Below are 20,000 nucleotides of genomic sequence, written 5' to 3'. Positions count from 1 at the left end.
TCCCCACCCTCCTTCCCCTTTCCCCCCCACTCCCTCCCTCCGCACCCTCACTTCCCTCTCTCCCTTCCTCCCTCCCATCCACCCTCCCCGTCTCCCCCACCCCCTTCTCCCCCACTCCCTCCCATCCACCCACCCCTTCTCCTCCCCCTCCCTCCCCCTCCAATCTTAAAATACACACCATGATTATTTGTGATGCTGATTCTCGCTCCGGCGTTCAGCAGATCCTCTATTATAACAGAATTTCCGTTGAAGGCTGCCCAGGCTAGAGCAGAATTCCCTGGTATAGTTAAAAAGGAAAGAAAGAAAAAAGAGGTAATTGCGTAAATATGTAAATAGAAGGATTAATTGGTGGTTGATCAGTTCAGAGGATTTGAACGGTTGAAGTCTATAATTTGATGCAGAAATAGATAAATTAATTGAAAAGTGAAAATTATCGAATATGTAGTCATGTGTCATGTACTTGTAAAAGAAAAGGTGATAATACTTAGTTTATATATATTCATAGGTAATAATAATAATGACTATAATAATAAACAATAATAATAATAAGTATAACAATAAATAATAATGATAACTATAATAATAATTTACAATTATACATATAATGATATTCAATAAGGATTCCCTCCAAAAGTAACACAGTAACTACTCCTAACTATAACAATAATTGAATAACAACAGTGACAAAAAGACTCTCACCGTCGTTATTCTGGTGGTCTACATCGACTCCAAGTGCTAGCAATATTTTCACCACGCCAGGTCGATTTCCTTGAGCTGCCTGCACAAGCGGCGTGTTCCCTGCAAATATTGATGATGTTGAGATCAAACTGATTTTTATTCTCTCGCTCTCTTGTTCTCTAACTCTCACTTTTTCTGTCTCTGTCTCTGTCTGTCTGTCTCTCTCTCTCTCTCTCTCTCTCTCTCTCTCTCTCTCTCTCTCTCTCTCTCTCTCTCTCTCGCTGTCTCTCCCCCCCTCTCCCTCATCTCTCTCTACCCTTTCCCCTCCCTCTCTCTCTCCCCCTATCATGTTTGATTTAGTGGCGAGTATCAATTCAGTATGGAAATTATAACAAAAGTAACGATGATAGCAACGATAATAAGAACCATAATAACAATGACAGTGATGATACGGACGGAAAGCAATAACAAAATGACAAAATATGTCTGTTTAAAAAGTTAGGACAATCTATTAAATTGGAAACAAAAACATATTATAATATTTTCTATTAATAAAATCAATAAAAGAATGTGACAAATATTTTACTTATATGACATGAGGAAGGTAATAACGATAACGATATTAATGATAATAATGATAATGACAAGAAAATCACCATCACCGAAATAAAAAAGAACTACAGCAACAACAAAAACAACATTCATAACAACATCCATATCGCCGAAAAATCTACAACATTCACAACAAAAGAAAAACATCAACATTTACAACAAAACAAGAAAACACATCAACATTGGACAACAAAACAAGAAAAACAACATTGGCAACAAAATAAGAAAAACAACATTCACAACAAAACAAGAAAAACAACATTCACAACAAAACAAGAAAAAACATCAACATTCACAACAAAACGAGAAAGACAACAATATTCACAACAACATCATCAACAACACCACCCCCACCCCCACCCCCCAAGAGCAGAGCCTTACCAGCGAGATCAGTCACATTGGCCGCAGCTCCAGCCGTCAGCAGATCCTGAACCATGATCGTGTTCCCCAAGAAGGCGGCCCAGTCGAGCGCCGTGTCTCCTGGAGGGGGAGGGAAGCACATGTTATTTTGTTATTGTTGTTGTTGTTATTATTATCATTATTATTATTGTTATTATTATTATTATTATTATTATTATTATTATTATTATTATTATTATTATTATTATAACTGTTATTATTACCATTATTATTATTATTATTATTATTATTATTATTATTATTATTATTATTATTGTTATTATTATTATTATTATTATTGTTGTTGTTGTTATTATTATGAATTTTGTTTTTATTTTGTTTTGTTTCGTTTTTCTTTTACTTCTTTTTGTGCTTACTCTGTGTTACTTTCTTGCGTTTGATGTGATTATTCATCTATTTTTTTAACATTTCATTTATCCAACCATTGATATTATTTTTTGGAGTGTTCACGTAATCCTAAATCCTTCGTAACATTAGATTTGTCTTGTATTTACATCTAGCGTAAAAGTACTATACTTGTGGAAAAAATAACCATTGTAAGAAATAGAACAAAGTATTTTGAGTTTGAATTTGAATAAGATTACGAAATACTCATTGGCAATATACGTGGTCAATAATGAGAATGAAATGAGATAACTGATCAATAATGAGAATGAAATATAAAGCAAAACGTAAAAGTGTAAAAAAAAAAAAAAAAAAAAGTGAAACAAGGATATTGAAACCTCTACGTTTCGAGTGAAACAGAAATCCTCTTCATGCATGCAATGTTAATCCCTCCTGAAGCTTGGATGTGTTTCAGTTTCGTCCCCAAATCCAAGCACTTTCATATCTACAGAGTCATTTTCACGTTCAGATCCTGTCACCTTTCACTTCAATATTTAGTTATTTTCATTTTTAATAGGAGAGTCATGTTCATCTCTACATCCTCTCATTATTTTCCACATAAAACAATTTCTTCTCCACATTTAGTCATTTTCGCCTTTCTTAGCCAGTCATTTTCCCCTTCATGTCCTTGCCATTTTCACCGACATATTAAATCACTTTCACCTCCACATCCTTGCCATTTTCACCGACATATTAAATCGCTTTCACCTCCACATGCACTCATTTTCACCTTTCACATAGAGCAGCTTCGCTTCCACATTTTCACCTCCACATCAAATCACTTCCACCTCTACGCCCTGTCATTTTCATCTTCCACAGAACATCATTTCCACACCCACACCCTGTCACTTTCACTATCTACAGAACATTCAGTTCCACACCCACACCCTATCATCTTTATCTTCCACATCCAACCATCCCCCCACCCCCTACCCCAGCCTCTACATCCAAACATCTTCGCCTCCACATCCTATTCTCACCTTCACTCAAATTCTGAATATTAGGGTCAGCGCCAGCCTCAAGCAGATAGCTGACTATTTCGGTGTGGTTTCTGTTTGCGGTCCAGATGAGGGCGGTTGTGCCTGAAAGGGAAAGGAAGAGTGAGAAAGAGAGTGAGAAAGAAAGAGGTGTGAGATAGGGAGAGGAGAGGGAGGAGGGGGAAAGATTGGGGATAGGGGGGAGATGGGGGAGGAGGAAGAAGAGGGAGAGGGGGAAGAAGAGGGGGAGGGGGAGGGAGAGGGAGAGGGGGAGAGATAGAGAGAGAGAGAGAGAGAGAAAGAGAGAGAGAGAGAGAAAGAGAGAGAGAGAGAGAGAGAGAGAGAGAGAGAGAGAGAGAGAGAGAGAGAGAGAGAGAGAGAGAGAGAGAAAAGAGGAGAGAGAGAAGAAAAAAAAAAGAATAAAAAATAGATAAATAAAATAAAAGTAAATGAACTAACCACAATAAGAATAACAAAAAGGAAATCAAAATCTACCTTCATTATTTTGGTGGTCGACGGCGGCGCTTCGGCCGAGCAAATATTTCACAACTTCTAGATGATTCTCCTTCGCTGCCTGAATAAGAGGCGTATTCCCTGGTAAGGAAGAAAAGAATATATAAACAAATTTATTAGATAACAAGATTTTATTAAATAATAAAAGCAATTAAAGTAAAGAAATAGGAACACAAGCGAACGCACAGATTAACGCTCAAATTAACAACGAAAAAATGAAGAATTGATTAAGAGACGTATATCGCGGTGAAGAAGAAAAAAAAAGGAAAAAAATTATCGAATATATATATATTTTTCTAAATGATAAAAGCAATTACAGAAAAACAATAAAAATAACAGACAGACAAATTAACGATTGAAAAATAAGTTAACTGAATAAGTATTTCCTGGTGAAGAAAAAAAAAATCACTGGACAAAAAAAGAAGAAGAAATCTATCTATCTATCCAGCTAAATGTATCTGTGTAGACATATCTAACTATCTATCTGTCTGGACCTGCCTATCTATCTATCTATCTATCTTTCTATCTATCTATATATATATATATATATTATTTGTCTATCTAAAATTGTCTATCTCTACCTATCTGTCCCTCTATGTTTATATATCTCTATCTATCGGTCTACCTATCTATCTATATACATATGAATGCATATTATCCAACGCACTCAAGCATCGACACACACACACAACATTATATATACAGATTCATATATAAATCTATCCATTCATCGATCAATCAATCAATCAATCTATCTATCTATCTATCTATCTATCTATCTATCTATCTATCTATCTATCTATCTATCTATCTATCTATCTATCAATCTACCTATCAATCAATCTATCTACCAAAAATACCACGACAAAAAGAAGTTGAACCGCACCGGCCTTGTTCGGGAGATCAACCTGCGCGCCTTTCGCCAGCAGGTCTTGGGTGATGCCGAGGTTGCCGTGGAAAGCTGCCATGATGAGAGCCGAGTGTCCTGAGAAAAAAAAAAAGGAAAGCGTGTTTAAAATGCGTGTTAACTGTGTTTTGGGAATGTGTTGCCGGTACTGACATGTGGTGGTTTATGGTGTCTCAAAGTCTTTTGTTTATTTTGTTTAATTTAAAAGTATATGTGAGTTTTGAAAATATTTGACGATTAAAAAAAATGTTCCAGTATCGTTTGAAAACAAAACGAATGGTTATCATCTACCGTTCTTTGTGAACATCAAACAAGATGAAAACAATAACACATTAAAATCGAAATCATTATGCACTATCTCAAACAACAACAAACAATACAAAGCAGCGCCCCAACTTACCAAATTTGCGCGTCTGTCTGTTCACATCTGCCTGGTAGTCGAGTAGAACCTTCACAATGTCCCCGTGGTTTTTGCGCGCTGCCGAGATGAGGGGAGTCGATCCTGCGGGGGGGGGGGGAGGCTTTGTTACATCTATATATACACAAATATATGTATGTAGATATATACAGGTTGATCTCCCGAACCTTTTATTTTTTTCCTGTTTCTGTTTATTCTTTTTACCACTCCGTCCATCCATTTATTCATCCATCTACCTACTTACTCATTCAATTAACTATTTTACAGATTAATTGGTTCAATCATTCATCTACTGATATATATGTTAATTGATTGACCAGTTCCTTTATTCATCATTATCATTAACTTATCTACCTGAATATCTATCTACCTATTCACTCATTTATCTATCTTCTGTTTACTTGTCTACTGCTCATTGACCTCTTCACATGTATACCTAACTATCTTCTCATTAACTGATCTATCCTTCTATTCACTTCTTCTGTCTATTCATCCATTCATCCATCTATCCATCCATTCAATACCCATCCATCCATCCATTTATCTATCTACATCCACTATTTACATTTTACTATTTACTATTGTTTTTAAACAATTTGTCATCACTATAAACTATTAACTATTTGTTTTTAAACCATTTATCATCACTAAAAAACATTTAGTATTACTTTTAAACTATTTAGCATCACTAAAAACTATTTACTATTATTTTTAATCTATTTATCCTCACTATATACTATTTACTGTCATTTTAAATATCTATATACATCCACTCTATCTACATCTTCATCAAACCATTTATTCTATGTTTTATCTTGCTCTTTCTCTTTTCCTTTTACCTGCTACATTCTGCTGGTCGACCTTCGCCCCCCCCTCCAGCAACATCCTGACTACTTGTGGGTGATTCATGTCAGATGCCAGAATAAGGGGGGTGATTCCTGTTGATGGAGGGGAAAAGGAGATGAAACATTAAAGAGGTTTTAGCAACTAGTGATTATTTTAATAATGATGATGATAATGGTAATGGTAGTGATGATGATAATAATAGTTATGATGATAATTATAATTATAATATAATAATGATGGATAATAATGATTATGATAATGGTAATGATGATGAGGATGAGGATAATTATAACAACAATAATAAAAATTATTATTAGAGTTAAAAAACAATAATGTCAGACGTATAAAAGTATTGGAAATATTAAAATATCAGGTGTCAAAATCCTGTGAAAGAGAAAGATTCACTGGTTTAAAAAATCTAAAAAATCTATATTTTAGGCTTGAAAATTAGTTTATTTTCCTAGCGTCGTGTAGTTGCCATAGTTTTGCTATGATGATGCATGAGGGGGAGATAGATGAAAGAAAAAATAAGAGAGAGAGAGAGAGAGAGAGAGAGAGAGAGAGAGAGAGAGAGAGAGAGAGAGAGAGAGAGAGAGAGAGAGAGAGAGAGAGAGAAAGAGGAGAGAGAGAGAGAGAGAGAGAGAGAGAGAGAGAGAGTGAATGAGTGTGTTTATGTTAAGTTGACTGATTGAGTAAGAGACAAATAGATAGACAGAGAAAGAGAGAGCGCAAGAAAGAGAGAGAAATAAATAAAAAGAGACTCAAAATAGCAAAACAAACAAACAAAACGGGAACGAACCAGAAAACAAACAAACAAGCAAACGACTCCCCCTCTACCCCCCTTCTCAAAAAAAAAAGAAAAAAAAGAAAAGAAAAGAAAAGAAGGCGATTCCACTGAAAATCGCCCTCCCCCTGCAGAAGGCCCTCCACGCTCACCGTCGTTCGTGGCCAGATCAACCTGCGCTCCGGCGGCGATCAGGTCCCGCACCACGAGGGAAGACCCGCGGAAGGTCGCGAGAATCAGGGCAGTCTCACCTGTTGGCGAAGGGCGGCCGTGAATAAGGGCGCGTGGCGGGCGTCAGAGGCCGTTGTGGATAGTATGCCACGGGGAAGTAATGCACATGCGCACATGGAAATGAGCACGCACACGCAGACACACACACACGCGCGCACGCGCGCGCACACACACTCACACACACACACACACACACACACACACAGCACACACACAACACACACAACGCACGCACACGCACCTCACACACACACACACACACACACACACACACACACACACACACACACTCACACACACACACAGGTACACATACATACGCACACAAACACATGTATATATATATATATATATATATATATATATATATATATATATATATATATATATTATATATATATATATATATATATATATATTACTTTTCCTTTTGAAAAAAATTTCCATATTTCCATTTTAGTGTCTTCATCATTAATCATAATCTTTTTACCCATGTCGTGGATTGACCAAAATCACTACTATTCATATCACTAAATCTATTTCACTGACTCAAAAATGATCTATTTCTCTAAATTACCTTCGTTATTCTGGAAGTTGATCATTGCTTTCGCTCCGACTAAAATCCTCACAGTCTGCACGTGGTTCAACGCAGCTGCCATCATGAGGGGGGTGTTTCCTGTGACACAAAAGGACAATTTGGGGACATCTTGTTTTTCAGTGTGATGTCTGTGGGAGTATTTTGATTTTTTTTTGGGGGGTGGGGGGTTTTGGGATTATTAATATATTTTTTTATTATTATTATTTGATTAGTATTTCTAAGGTTCTATTTATTGTGTTTTGTTACTTGGGTTGTAATAATGGTGTGATTATTAGGATAATATATCACTATTTCTATCTCACAATTCGACGTATGAATCACCCTCACCCCCCCCCAACATCCCAAATCTATCACCTCCACCCCCCCAAACACATACAACACACACACACACTCACACGCACCCTCACCCCACCCCACCCCACACCCACTAACCCAACACACACACACACACACACACACACACACACACACACACACACACACACACACACACACATACACACATACAACACACACACACACACAAACACACACACACACACCTCACAACCCCACCCAACACACCCTTCCCACGCAACCCCCTTCCCCCTCCCTACATACACCCACCAACCCACCCTCCACACCCATCCACATCCCTAGACACACTGTAGTGGCGCGCCATTCTCGCCCTTATTCCCAACACCTCATTTTCCTCCCTTGTTTGGCGCCGACACTCGCACCCGCACGGATCTTCATCTGATTCACATTAGAACGATGCGTATTGCTGCCGTGAACCCATGGAGATCTTATACACTGGCTTCGGTATGGAGAAACGCTCATTACTGCAACCTGCCTGCAATCCACCCCGAGCGTGGATCAGCGATAAGCCAGCTACTAGCTGGACTAGCTTGTTTGCCAATCCACCTGTCGTCGCGGTGGTTCGCACCAGCTGAGGTTGGCGTTCGAGGGCGCAGAAGGGAGGAAGGCAGACGGGGAGGGCAGACAGCAGTCGGCGACGCCCGGAGCTCCTCCAGCTTGTTCCGCGCAGCCTTTATCACCTGGCGCATCTTTTTCTTGAAGCTGTCTCCACCGTCCTTACCACACCGCACCATTACCACAGGTTATGTATATAGTGTACTTCTCCGACCCTGATTGTGCTATCTGTGATGTTTCCCGGACATGATGTATGCCCCAGTGTCTGTGATGGGCCGCCGCGTAGTGACCGCTGCTGATATTACTTTTATTGCTTTTCTTTGTGTGTGTTTTAATGTTTGTTTCTTGTTTTCGTGTTTCGTATTCTATGTTTTCAGTATTACAATTTTTAAATAGGCTTATGAGTATTCATTCCCCTACGCGTATTCCCTTACTCAGCAGTATAATATGGATAATGAACGATATATGAGAATTCAAAAGTTAATTAAGAATTGAAGGTGTTAAGAATGCATAAGGTACAAAAATAGTACATATAAGAACAGACATCATTATGTGATAAGTAATTGTCTATCATACTGCTTGCTGTGTTGTGGCTGATCCGTGACGCCTTGTCGCTCGTGCCACGAACGCTATCAATATTGAACTAGGACAGTTGTAGCCATTCGCTACAACACACCCAACTCACCAGCTTTGTTCGGAATGTCCAACGCGGCGCCTGCTTTGATCAAGTCCTGCGCAGCGATCGAGTTGTCCAGAGCCGCGGCCACGGACAAGGCTGTGTCTCCTGGAAGGGGCGATTGTTGGGTGAGTAAATGGGGTTGTTAAGGAGGAAATAGGGTTGTTAATGAGTAAATGGGGTTATTAGTGAGTAAACGGGTTAGTGTTGTTAGTGGGGTTGTTAATGAGTAAATGGGGTTGTTAATGAGTAAATGGGTTGTTAATGAGTAAATGGGGATGTTAATGAGTAAATGGGGTTGTTAAGAGTAATAAGGCGGGTGGCTGAATGGTTAGAAGGCGTCGGATCGAGATGCATGACGGCAGTCTGAATTCGGGGTTCGAGTCAACCGACCGCCGCGTTGTTCCTTGGGAAGGAACTCACCTTGATTGCCTACTACATGGGTTGCCAGCAGCCAAGTCAAGTGCTGGTCTCAAGCCGGATAAATAGAGAGAATGATTACCTAAAGGTACACGGCACTCTCCGTGGAAGGAACTGGGGTACCGTACCACGTACTCACTCAATTGAATGCATCAAAGATTTAAAACTACAATTAAGTATCATGCTATAGCCACGGCGGCTCAGACATGAACCTACCGTTAAAAGAAGAATGAGTAAATGGGAGTTGTTAAGGAGTAAACGGGGGTTGTAAATGAGTAAATGGGGTTGTTAATGAGTAAATGGGATGTTAATGAGTAAATGGGGGTTGTTAATGAGTAAATGGGAGTTGTTAAGGAGTAAATGAGGTTAATGAGTAAATGGGGTTGTTAATGAGTAAATGGGAGTTGTTAAGGAGTAAATGGGGTTGTTAATGAGTAAATGAGGTTAATGAGTAAATGGGGTTGTTGAGTAAAAGAAGTTAATGAGTAAATTTGGTCAAAAGATGAGTAAAATTCGTTGATGGATGGACTTTGTTTTACCAACACACACACACGCACACAGACATATAGATGTGTGTGTGTGTGTGTACGTGCGTGCGTGCGTATGTGTGTGCGTGTGTATGTTTGTTTTTTTCAACATATATATACATATGTTCTTCCCTTCCCTTTGCCTTTCAACAAAACTTACCCTTTTGATTCTGAAGGTTGACGTCCGCCCCTCGCTCAAGCAGGAATTTCATGATCTGAGAATGGCCCTTATCCACAGCTAGCATAAGGGCCGAGTTTCCTGTACACAATGAGAGAAGGGAATCGCATCACATACTAACAGAATAAATACGAGGAAAACAGTCTTTATAGATAGATCCGTAGAAATATGGGTAGATAGGGTAAGTAGGTAGATAGGTAAGTAGATAACTAATAGGCAAGTAGATAGCTAATAGGTAAGTAGATATATAGACATGTAAGTAGATAGATAGGTAGATAGGTAAATAAGGCCGCGGTGGCCGAGTGGTTAGAGCATCGGACTCAAGACTGTCACGACGGCAATCTGAGTTCGAGGGTTCGAGTCGCCGGCCGGCGCGTTGTTCCCTTTGGCAAGGAACTTCACCGCGATTGCCTACCTAGCCACTGGGGGGCAAGCCAGCCCAAGTCCCAAGCCCGGGTTAATAGAGAGGGTTGGCGTCAGGACGGGTATCCGACCATTAAGGATATCTGCCAGAACCTGATCAAATTAGGTAGGTAGATAGATAAGTAAACAGATAGACAGGTAAGTAGATAGACAGTTAGATAGGTAAGTAGATAGACTGATGATAGATTGATAAAGTAAATACAGAAAATAATATTTGTAGATTGATAGAAGGTAAGTAGATAGATTGGTAAGTAGATAAATGGATAGATTGCAATATTCTACCTAATTCTACCTTTCATCTCCTTCCGAATTATCTTAATTATACTTTTGTCCAGTTGAACGATCTTCTGATTCTATCTTTTCTAATCCTGTATTTGGATAATTGTATTTTTAACTACGTCCCGACTCTCTCCTAAATCTACCTTTGTCTACCTTGAATTTCTCTCAGTTCAACCTTGGTATAGTTCAGTATTCTCTAAATTCTTTTCACATTTGGTTTAGCATTTTGCCAAAATTACCTTTGTCTACTTCAGGGTTTTCCTTAATCTACCTTTGTCTACCTTGATATTTTAAAATTTTTTACCTTCATCTTCTTTAGAATTTATTTAGGAATTTCTCCCATTTCTACCTTTATCTACTTAATTAATATCCCATTTCTACCTTATCTACTTTAATGTCTACTTCAGGATTTTTCTTATCTACTTAAACAATCGCCTAACTCTACCCTAATCTACTCAAACTTCCACTTAAACCTACGCCTATCAACAAAAATCTCCCAAATCTACCCTATCTACTTCAACATTCTACCTTGATCTACCACACCTTTCTCCCAATTCTGTCCATACCTAGTTCAACCTCCCCCCTCCCTCCCCTCCCCCCCATATTCTACCCTCACCTACCTCAAACATTCACCAAAATTCAACCATCTATCTCCTCCATCGTCTACTTTTATCTACTCACCTACGTGGTTCTGGTGGTCGATCATCTCTCCACCGTCAAGGAGAATTCTGCTCAATTGCATGTCGTTGGCGGTGACAGCCAGGATGAGAGCCGTGTTGCCTGTGGTGAGTCATTACAACAATGATTGTAAGAATAGTGATGGTAGTGATTGTAACGGTAATAGTATTTGATAAGAACGGTGTTGATGCTGATAATGAGAATGAGAATGAGAAATATTGATAATGATAATAATAATGATAATAATAATAATAATAATATTAATAACAGCAACAACATCAACAACAACAACAACAATAATAATAAAAAAAGTGACAATAACAATAATAATAATAACAATAATAATAATAATAATAACAAGAAAAACAACAACATTGATAATAACATCAATAATTAATCAACAACAGGGATCATAACGATTTCAATTAAATAAATAAAGGAATTAAAAAAAAGATACATAAAATAAAATAGAGGTAAAGTGATTTTCATTTGGCAGTTTCTGTTTCATTGAAAAAGAAAGAAAGAAAAAAGAAAAGGGAAAATTAAGAAACATTTGTGAATCAAAAGAATATATATAGAAAAAAAAATTATATAAAAATTATACAAAAAAAATTATATAAATGTTCATTAATATTTATAACCAAAGGACAAAAAGCGATATAAAACAGAATGGTGAAGAATTAATCTCCAAACTCACCATAAATATCGGTGATATTCAAGGAAGCTCCGGCATTTAACAGTTCTTGCACAATTATTGCATTTCTCGTCATGGTCGCCCAGTGCAGTGCGGTGTGTCCTGGTGGGAGCAAGGAAAAAATATTTGATTGGGAAGCAGATGTGTATTTATATTTTTAATGATAATTTTTTATGAGATCTGAACTTGTTTTTCCATGTTGCCGCACGATAAAAAAAAAAAAAAACATAATTATATATATATATATATATATATATATATATATATATATATATATATATATGTGTGTGTGTGTGTGTGTGTGTGTGTTTTGCGTGTGTGTGTGTGTTTTTTTGTATGTGTTTGTATATGAAACAAACGTTGTTGTTAATATTGATGTTTTTTCTCGTTGACGAGAAAATAGAAGTAAGATTTCATTTCCTGAAAATAAATAAATAGTAACCGTTGTCATGATTTTTGGCGCCGAAAAAAAAAATGTAAAGATAAAGATAAAGATATTGCTCATGAAAATATATTGTTTATGATAATATATTGTTTGTGAAAAGACATTGTTTATAAAAAGATATTTCTCATGAAAAGGTATTGTTTATGAAAAGATGTTCTTGCAATAGAGATGCAGAATTACTTCCTGACAGAGCCAAGAAAACGAATATAATCGGAAAAATGGCCTTTATTGTTTTCAAAAAGCTTCCGAGAAAAAGATATGGTCTGACCAGAAGTAAATGTTTCGAAATTTGAACTTGAATCTAGAAAAAATATAATGCTTCTCTTCGTGTTGATATTTTGATATTTGAATTAATTTCCTGGTGGTGGCGAAGGGCGAGAGAGAGAGAGAGAGAGAGAATATATATATGTCTATAATACATATATGTATATATATATAAATATATATATATATATATATATATATATATATATATATATAATATATATGTATATATATATATATTGCTGATAAATTTTTTTATAGAAATTTGAACCTTTCCTGACAATACGCTGGTGACTGTAAAGTATTGAATTACCTGACAATACAAAGACAAATATATCACAATCACAATGTCGATAAAATATTGTTTTTATAACTGACTTATCATTTACATATATATCTTAGATCGCTTCTTTCCGATGAAAGGAAGTAAAATAACACATCATTACTCACATCAAAGTCACGCATTACATCAAAATAACTAACATACCTTCGTAGAAAAGATAAGAATGAGAATGAATATCTTCCCAACACAAGAAAAGTATTTGACCGGTTTCGATTATATTTTAGTCGTGTATTTCTGACGAAGATATAATCGAAACCGGTCAAATACAGTCTCTTGTATTGTGAAGGCATTAATTTTCACTCATACCTTTTCTACATTTGTCAACATGAATACGGTTCATAACATACCTTCATTATCTTGCAAGTTCACCGACACGCCAGCTCCCAACAGGATTTTCATCACCTCCTTATTATTTTCAATCAAGGCTCGAATTAGGGCCGTGTGTCCTGGTGTTGGGGAAAAGATCGTTTGTATTATTATTACTATTTATCGTTTATTATACTGTTTAAGCAGTTAATTGTTGTGTGTATTCATTATTTGATCTAGTTATCTATCTGTCTGTCTGTGTGGGTGGGTGTCTATCTGTCTGTCTGTGTGGGTGGGTGTCTGTCTGTCTGTCTGTGTGGATGTCCATTCGCCCGTCTGTTCGTCCGTCTCTTTCTCTCTATCTATCTGTTCAACTCCCTATCTATCTACCATTCCGTCTATTTATTTATTTATTCATCTCATTACAATAGATAGTATGTTCGTTATACTCCTCCGAAAACTTGCGTGTATTTATGATTGAAATGGTAAAAACATGTAGAGATTTACGGTCTCCCTCTTTGTCTGTCTGTCTCTGTCCCCGTGTCTCTCTGTTGTCTCTCTGTTGTCTCTCTCTCTCTTCTCTCTCTCTCTCTCTCTCTATCTATCTCTCTCCCTCCCCCATTCCTCTCTCTCTCTCTCTCTCTCTCTACTCTCTCTCTCTCTCCTCTCCTCTCTCTTTCTCTCTCTCTTTCCCCTCTCTCTCTCTCTTCTCTCTCTCTCTCTCTCTCTCTCTCTCTCTCTCTCTCTCTCTCTCTCTCTCTCTCTCTCTCTCTCTCTCTCTCTCTCTCTCTCTCTCTTTTTCCTTCCCCCGTTCCTCCCATCGTTCTAACATGGGTAACGCTCCTTTGCTCGCGTCCTCTGCCCTCCTTCTTCGTCTACAAACTCCACCGAGAGTCACGGTCCCGCTCGGACGCCTCCTCCTGCAGACCATCAACCCCAGACCTCCCTTGGAGAGCCGACCTGCAACCCGGGTCAACCCCTGCTCTGCTCGACGACGCAAGACTTCTTCAACCTCCGCCCACATTGCCATCTCCCATCTTCAAGAAAACGTCCAACCAGAGCGTGGGATTCCCCTGACCTTCTACCCTAACCAGAGGCTCCTCACACCCCGCTCTCCTCCCTCTTCCTTACCCCCCCCCCACCTCTTTCTATTACCAATACCACAAGACAATCAGTCAAAACAATTACCCCAATCAGAGGCTCCTCACCCCCCCCCCCCTCCTTTCTCACTTAATCCCACTCCCCCACCTCTCTCTGTTACCAATACCACAAAACATCCTTTTACCTTGGCTATTCCTGTGGTCGCCATCGGCTCCCCTGGTCAAAAGCAGTGTTACCAGGTCCGGGTGGTTGGCTATGGATGCCCGGATCAGCGCAGTGTTGCCTGGGTAATTGATAAGAATTTTGGTTATGTTATAATCTCCGCATTTGGTATTATTTGTTATTAATATTATTTTTTTTTTACCTATCTGTTATTTTATCATGACGATACTTTATTTAACAATCGATTAACACAAATTATATTTCCCCCTTCTTTTCCTATTGTTATTTTTATTTTTATATCATTAATTCATTCCTTTATTACTTTTTTCTATCATAATCTTTATTTTTCTAGTATATGTTCATTCATATATTTTTTCCCTATCATAATTTTTTTCTAGTATTTATTCATTATTTTTTTTTCTCCCTATCATCATCTTTATTTGTCTCTTATCAATTCGTTTTTTTTTCTATATAAGTGTCCTATTTTCCTAGTATTTATGCATTCATTTTTTCTATAATTTTTTCTACCTTTATTTTTCTAGTATTTATTAATTTTTACCCCTATCATCTTTATTTTTCTAATATCTACTCATTCATTTATTTTCTTCCCCTATCTTTATATTTTTCTAGTATCTATTCATTCATTTGTTTTTTTTTTTTTTACAGAGACTTACCCGCATCTGTCGGAATATCGATCATGGCGCCTGCATCAAGGAGATCCTGAACCATCATTGCATTGCCGTTGTTTGCAGCCCAGTACAGAGCCGACAGTCCTGAACGTAGATAAAAAAATGATAATAAAAAACAGTAGAAATGATTAATCTAAATAAGATAAACATCTGAAATAGGTTTTAGGAAGAGAATGAGAGGTGAGGATAAAATGTATAGATAATAGATAACATAGAAATGCAAGTTAAGATCTAAAAATGGATAAGTCTAAAATCTGATCTAAATTTAAGATACTAATAAAAAAAAATATAAAAAATAATATAAAACTTGAAAATATTGGTCAAAAGCTATCATTTCATATTTCTGTGTAAACATTTAACCTTGAACTGAACCATATATATATATATATATATATATATATATATATGTATATACATATATATAAATATATATTATATACACACACACACACACACACACACACACACACACACACACACACACACACACACACATATATATATATATATATATATATATATATATATATATATATATATATATATATATATATATGGGGACGCGGTGGCCGAATGGTTAGAGCGTCGGACTCAAGACTGTCACGACGGTAATCTGAGTTCGAGGGTTCGAGTCACCAAGCGCTTATCATACAATAATGCTATCTTTCAAATAACTTCAGTTATTGATTAAGATGATGAATTACATTACTCAACTTTAAACTGGCATCTCAACTTAGGCCCACTAATCATTTAGCACAATAATATCAATTGCTTATTAAATCAATGCAAATCCCAACAAGAAAAATAATCAATCTAAATTAATCAAAATGACATTACTTTAATACATAAATAGTATATACGACAATCTACCAAAATCGTACGTCACATCAAAATAATTAGTTACACATTAAAATCACGATTCTAAATCCACCCAAAATCCTACATCATCACATCAAAATAACTAACCACACTCATCAAAATTACATACCTTGTCTTTCACTCCTAGCATTGGCCTCCGCTCCCGCTGCGAGCAAAGTCTTCACAACAGCCGTGTGGTTCTTGTCAGCTGCCAAAATCAGCGGCGAGGTCCCTGGGGGTATTTGAGTGATAATAATAATGATAATGATGATAATGATAACTGATTGTTTGTGCTTATATAATATAGACATACAGATGGGTGGTTAGATAGATAGATAGATAAATAGATACGCGGATAAAGATAGATATTAATATAAATATATAAGCATATATACATGCATGCTTACATACATATAAATATATACTTTCATACATATAGATACACATAGACATAGATATATACATCTATTAATCTACAGATAGATAGATGGACAGAGAGAGAAATGAGAAAAACACTCTGAGTGGAGAAAAAATAACGAAAGAAAAGTAAAAGCAAAAAATACAATACCAGAGAAAAAAAACACGAATAAAAACACCAGTTTCACAATCTTCAGTAAAAAAGAAAAGAAAAGAAAAGGAAAAAAGCAGGTGAACAAAAAAAAAATCAATAACCCCCCATAAATAAATAAATAAATAATAAACAAATAACAATAGAAAAAAAAGAAAGACCACTATAATAGCAATAAATATGACACAGAAAAGAAACTGCAATTTACCCTCCATATTCCGGAGGTCGGTGCGCGCTCCGGCGTTCAGAAGAGCCTGTACAAGGGAAGAGCTGCCTGTAACAACAGCCCAACTCAGTGCCGTGTTTCCTGACGGGGAGGAGAGGACAATGAAGGCCATGAAGGTAGGCAGGGAAGGTGAGTGTTAGGGTAGGAGGGGAAGTTGGGTAGGTAGGGAAGTTGGGTATGAAGGTAGGTAGGGAAGGTGGGTGTTAAGGTAGTTTGTGAATATGAGAGTAGACAGGGAAGTGGGTTTTCAAGGTATATATATATATATATATATATATATATATATATATATATATATATATATATATATGTATATGTATATGTATATATATATATATATATATATATATATATATATAATGATGGTTGATTGTGAATATTAAGGTAGATAGTCACTATCAAGGTAGATTGTGAATATGAAGGTAGATAGGGAAATTGAATATTGAGGTTGATAAAGAATAATGAGGCAAATATTGAATATTAAAGTAGAGTGTGAATATGAAGGTAGATTGTGAATATTACTGTAGATTAGAAAGAAAATGTTTATATGTATATCTTGCATAAGTACATATACACACACAGAGAAAATATGATTGTAACATATGTTGACATGATCATACACACACAGAAAATATAATTATATATGTAGACAATGAAAAAATATATACAGTATGTGGGGGTGGGTATTTATGTCAGTATTTTAAAGAAAAATTAAAGTTTAATGTATCTCGATCCTTGCCTATTACACATATTTACACACACGCACACACACACAGACAAAACACACACACACACACACACTCATATATATGTATATATTATATATATATATATATATATATATATATATATATATATATACATATATATATATAACATTACATCCATATAACATCTCTACAAACATCTATAAATCAGTTAACAATCACAAATACAAACCAAAAATTAAATTACAAAAACCACAAACCATAAACCAAGACCTAATAATTCCCCCATTTATTTATCAATATCATTATTTTTTATATATATTACTATTAATGTTTTATGTGTGTGTGTGTACTACCCTACAGCGATTTCTTACCTTGGGCGTTTTGGTGGCTCACAGACGCGCCAGCACTGATCAGAATTTTGACGACTTCCATGTGGTTTTTGCCAACTGCATACATTAGTGCTGAGGATCCTGTTTCGAATGGAAAAGAAATGATAGTGATTATTGATTTATTTCTTAAAGGTAAATATATTGCATATGATTGTGTGGTTTGTTTCACTACCAGCTTTAGAAAGAGGTATAACAAGTCTTTAGTCTCGGATTTCATGTATGTATACATATATGTATGTACACACACACACACACACACACTCATATATATATATATATATATATATATATATATATATATATATATATTATATATATATACATATATATGAGTGTATGTACGTGCATGTGTGTGTGTTTATGTGTGTGTGTGTGTGTGTGTGTGTGTGTGTGTGTGAGTATATGTATGTGTATGTGTATGTGTATGAGTATATTTATATGTATGTGTATGTGTATGTGTATGAGTATATGTATATGTATGTGTAAGTGTACGTGTGTGTTGTGTGTGTGCATGTGTGTGATTACGTGTCTGTTCTCCTTTTTTTCTTTATTTCTCTCTCTCCACGTCTCCCTCCCTCTCCCCTTCCTGTGCATTCCTCGGACTCACCTGTAACATCAGTGAGGTTGACGTCGGCCCCTCCACTTAACAAGTCCATCACCATCTTCGCGTTCCCGTTGTTGGCCGCGAAGAACAGGGGGGATTGACCTAAAAGGGAAGATAGGAAAAGGAAGGGTATACATATAAACAAATGCAACCCCCCATCCCCTACCCCCAACGAACCCCCACCTACCCCCCACCCCCCACTCCAACGAACAGCCATCCCGCCCCTCATCTTACACCCCAACCCCAACCCCACCTCACCCTCAAGGCACCAACCTGACGTCAAGGTGAGATTCGCATCAGCCCTTGCGTCGAGCAGGACCTTCACCGTCTCACTGTGGTTGTTGCTCGCCGCCTCGATCAAAGGGGTCGTGCCTGCAATAGGGATGGTGAGGATAAATATTAAATATAGATTAAATGTGGATCTAAATACGTGAATAAACTGAACGTAGAGATAAATGTGATAGTGGTAACGTTAGTGGTGACGGTGGCGAGAAAATTATAAATATGAAGGGTATTGGTATGGTGGACGTGAATATAAGAACAAATAATGAAAATGTTAATAAGGATTTGTAGAATGTAAATCCTCATTGAATAATAATAATGGTAATGATAATAACGATGCTGTATAAATGATATGATAGTAAAGGCAGAGGTAACGAAATTGTATACAATGCATACATGCATATACCCATTCCATTAAATTTCACGTAAATCAAACATAGGCCTATTAATCAACTGAAACTCACCTGTCTGAGGATCCTGGAGATTAACATTGGCTCCGGAGTTGATAAGTTCCTGGACAACGTTGTGGTTTCCTGAAGCAGCCACGGCGATGATGTCTGAGTAGGGGAAACATTTTCGTTAGGGAGGAGGAGGATCTATATGCGGTGGGATATTCTCTCTCTCTCTCTCTCATTTTTTCTTTCATCTCTCTCTCTCTCTCTCTCTCTCTCTCTCTCTCTCTCTCTCTCTCTCTCTCTCTCTCTCTCTCCGGGCTAGTACAGTGGCAACGTGTCGGCCTCTCATCCAAGGGGTCGGCGGTTCGTGCCCCGCCCAGGCGCGTGAAGTTGCAACTGTCGCCCGGAGGCTACTGCTGTGGCTGGGCACCACGGCGGGCAAGGACTCGGTTCGGCCGAGTCAGCAGCAGCTCACACACGTGAGCAAAATCAAGCAGACAGTA

General features: G+C 37.1%; 1 protein-coding gene across 1 annotated transcript in view; it reads right to left on the bottom strand.

Moving 5' to 3' along the window:
• Window positions 1-20,000, bottom strand: part of LOC119597891 (ankyrin repeat and KH domain-containing protein 1-like) — a 26,978-nt gene that overhangs the window by 2,970 nt on the left and 4,008 nt on the right. The window contains exons 2-24 of the mRNA XM_037947558.1: window positions 19,567-19,659; window positions 19,094-19,192; window positions 18,824-18,922; window positions 18,199-18,297; window positions 17,100-17,198; window positions 16,454-16,555; window positions 15,451-15,549; window positions 14,799-14,897; window positions 13,555-13,653; window positions 12,159-12,257; window positions 11,465-11,563; window positions 10,064-10,162; window positions 8,966-9,064; window positions 7,348-7,446; window positions 6,692-6,790; window positions 5,749-5,847; window positions 4,892-4,993; window positions 4,471-4,569; window positions 3,567-3,665; window positions 3,075-3,176; window positions 1,672-1,770; window positions 700-798; window positions 179-277 (exon numbers count right to left, since the gene is read on the bottom strand). Coding sequence (XP_037803486.1) covers window positions 179-277; window positions 700-798; window positions 1,672-1,770; window positions 3,075-3,176; window positions 3,567-3,665; window positions 4,471-4,569; window positions 4,892-4,993; window positions 5,749-5,847; window positions 6,692-6,790; window positions 7,348-7,446; window positions 8,966-9,064; window positions 10,064-10,162; window positions 11,465-11,563; window positions 12,159-12,257; window positions 13,555-13,653; window positions 14,799-14,897; window positions 15,451-15,549; window positions 16,454-16,555; window positions 17,100-17,198; window positions 18,199-18,297; window positions 18,824-18,922; window positions 19,094-19,192; window positions 19,567-19,659 — 2,280 coding nt within the window. The remainder of the gene's footprint in view (window positions 1-178; window positions 278-699; window positions 799-1,671; window positions 1,771-3,074; window positions 3,177-3,566; window positions 3,666-4,470; window positions 4,570-4,891; window positions 4,994-5,748; window positions 5,848-6,691; window positions 6,791-7,347; window positions 7,447-8,965; window positions 9,065-10,063; window positions 10,163-11,464; window positions 11,564-12,158; window positions 12,258-13,554; window positions 13,654-14,798; window positions 14,898-15,450; window positions 15,550-16,453; window positions 16,556-17,099; window positions 17,199-18,198; window positions 18,298-18,823; window positions 18,923-19,093; window positions 19,193-19,566; window positions 19,660-20,000) is intronic.

Source organism: Penaeus monodon, chromosome 40 (genome assembly GCF_015228065.2).
Source record: "Penaeus monodon isolate SGIC_2016 chromosome 40, NSTDA_Pmon_1, whole genome shotgun sequence".
NCBI classification, from domain to species: domain Eukaryota; kingdom Metazoa; phylum Arthropoda; class Malacostraca; order Decapoda; family Penaeidae; genus Penaeus; species Penaeus monodon.
This window is presented reverse-complemented; position numbering and strand designations above follow the sequence as displayed.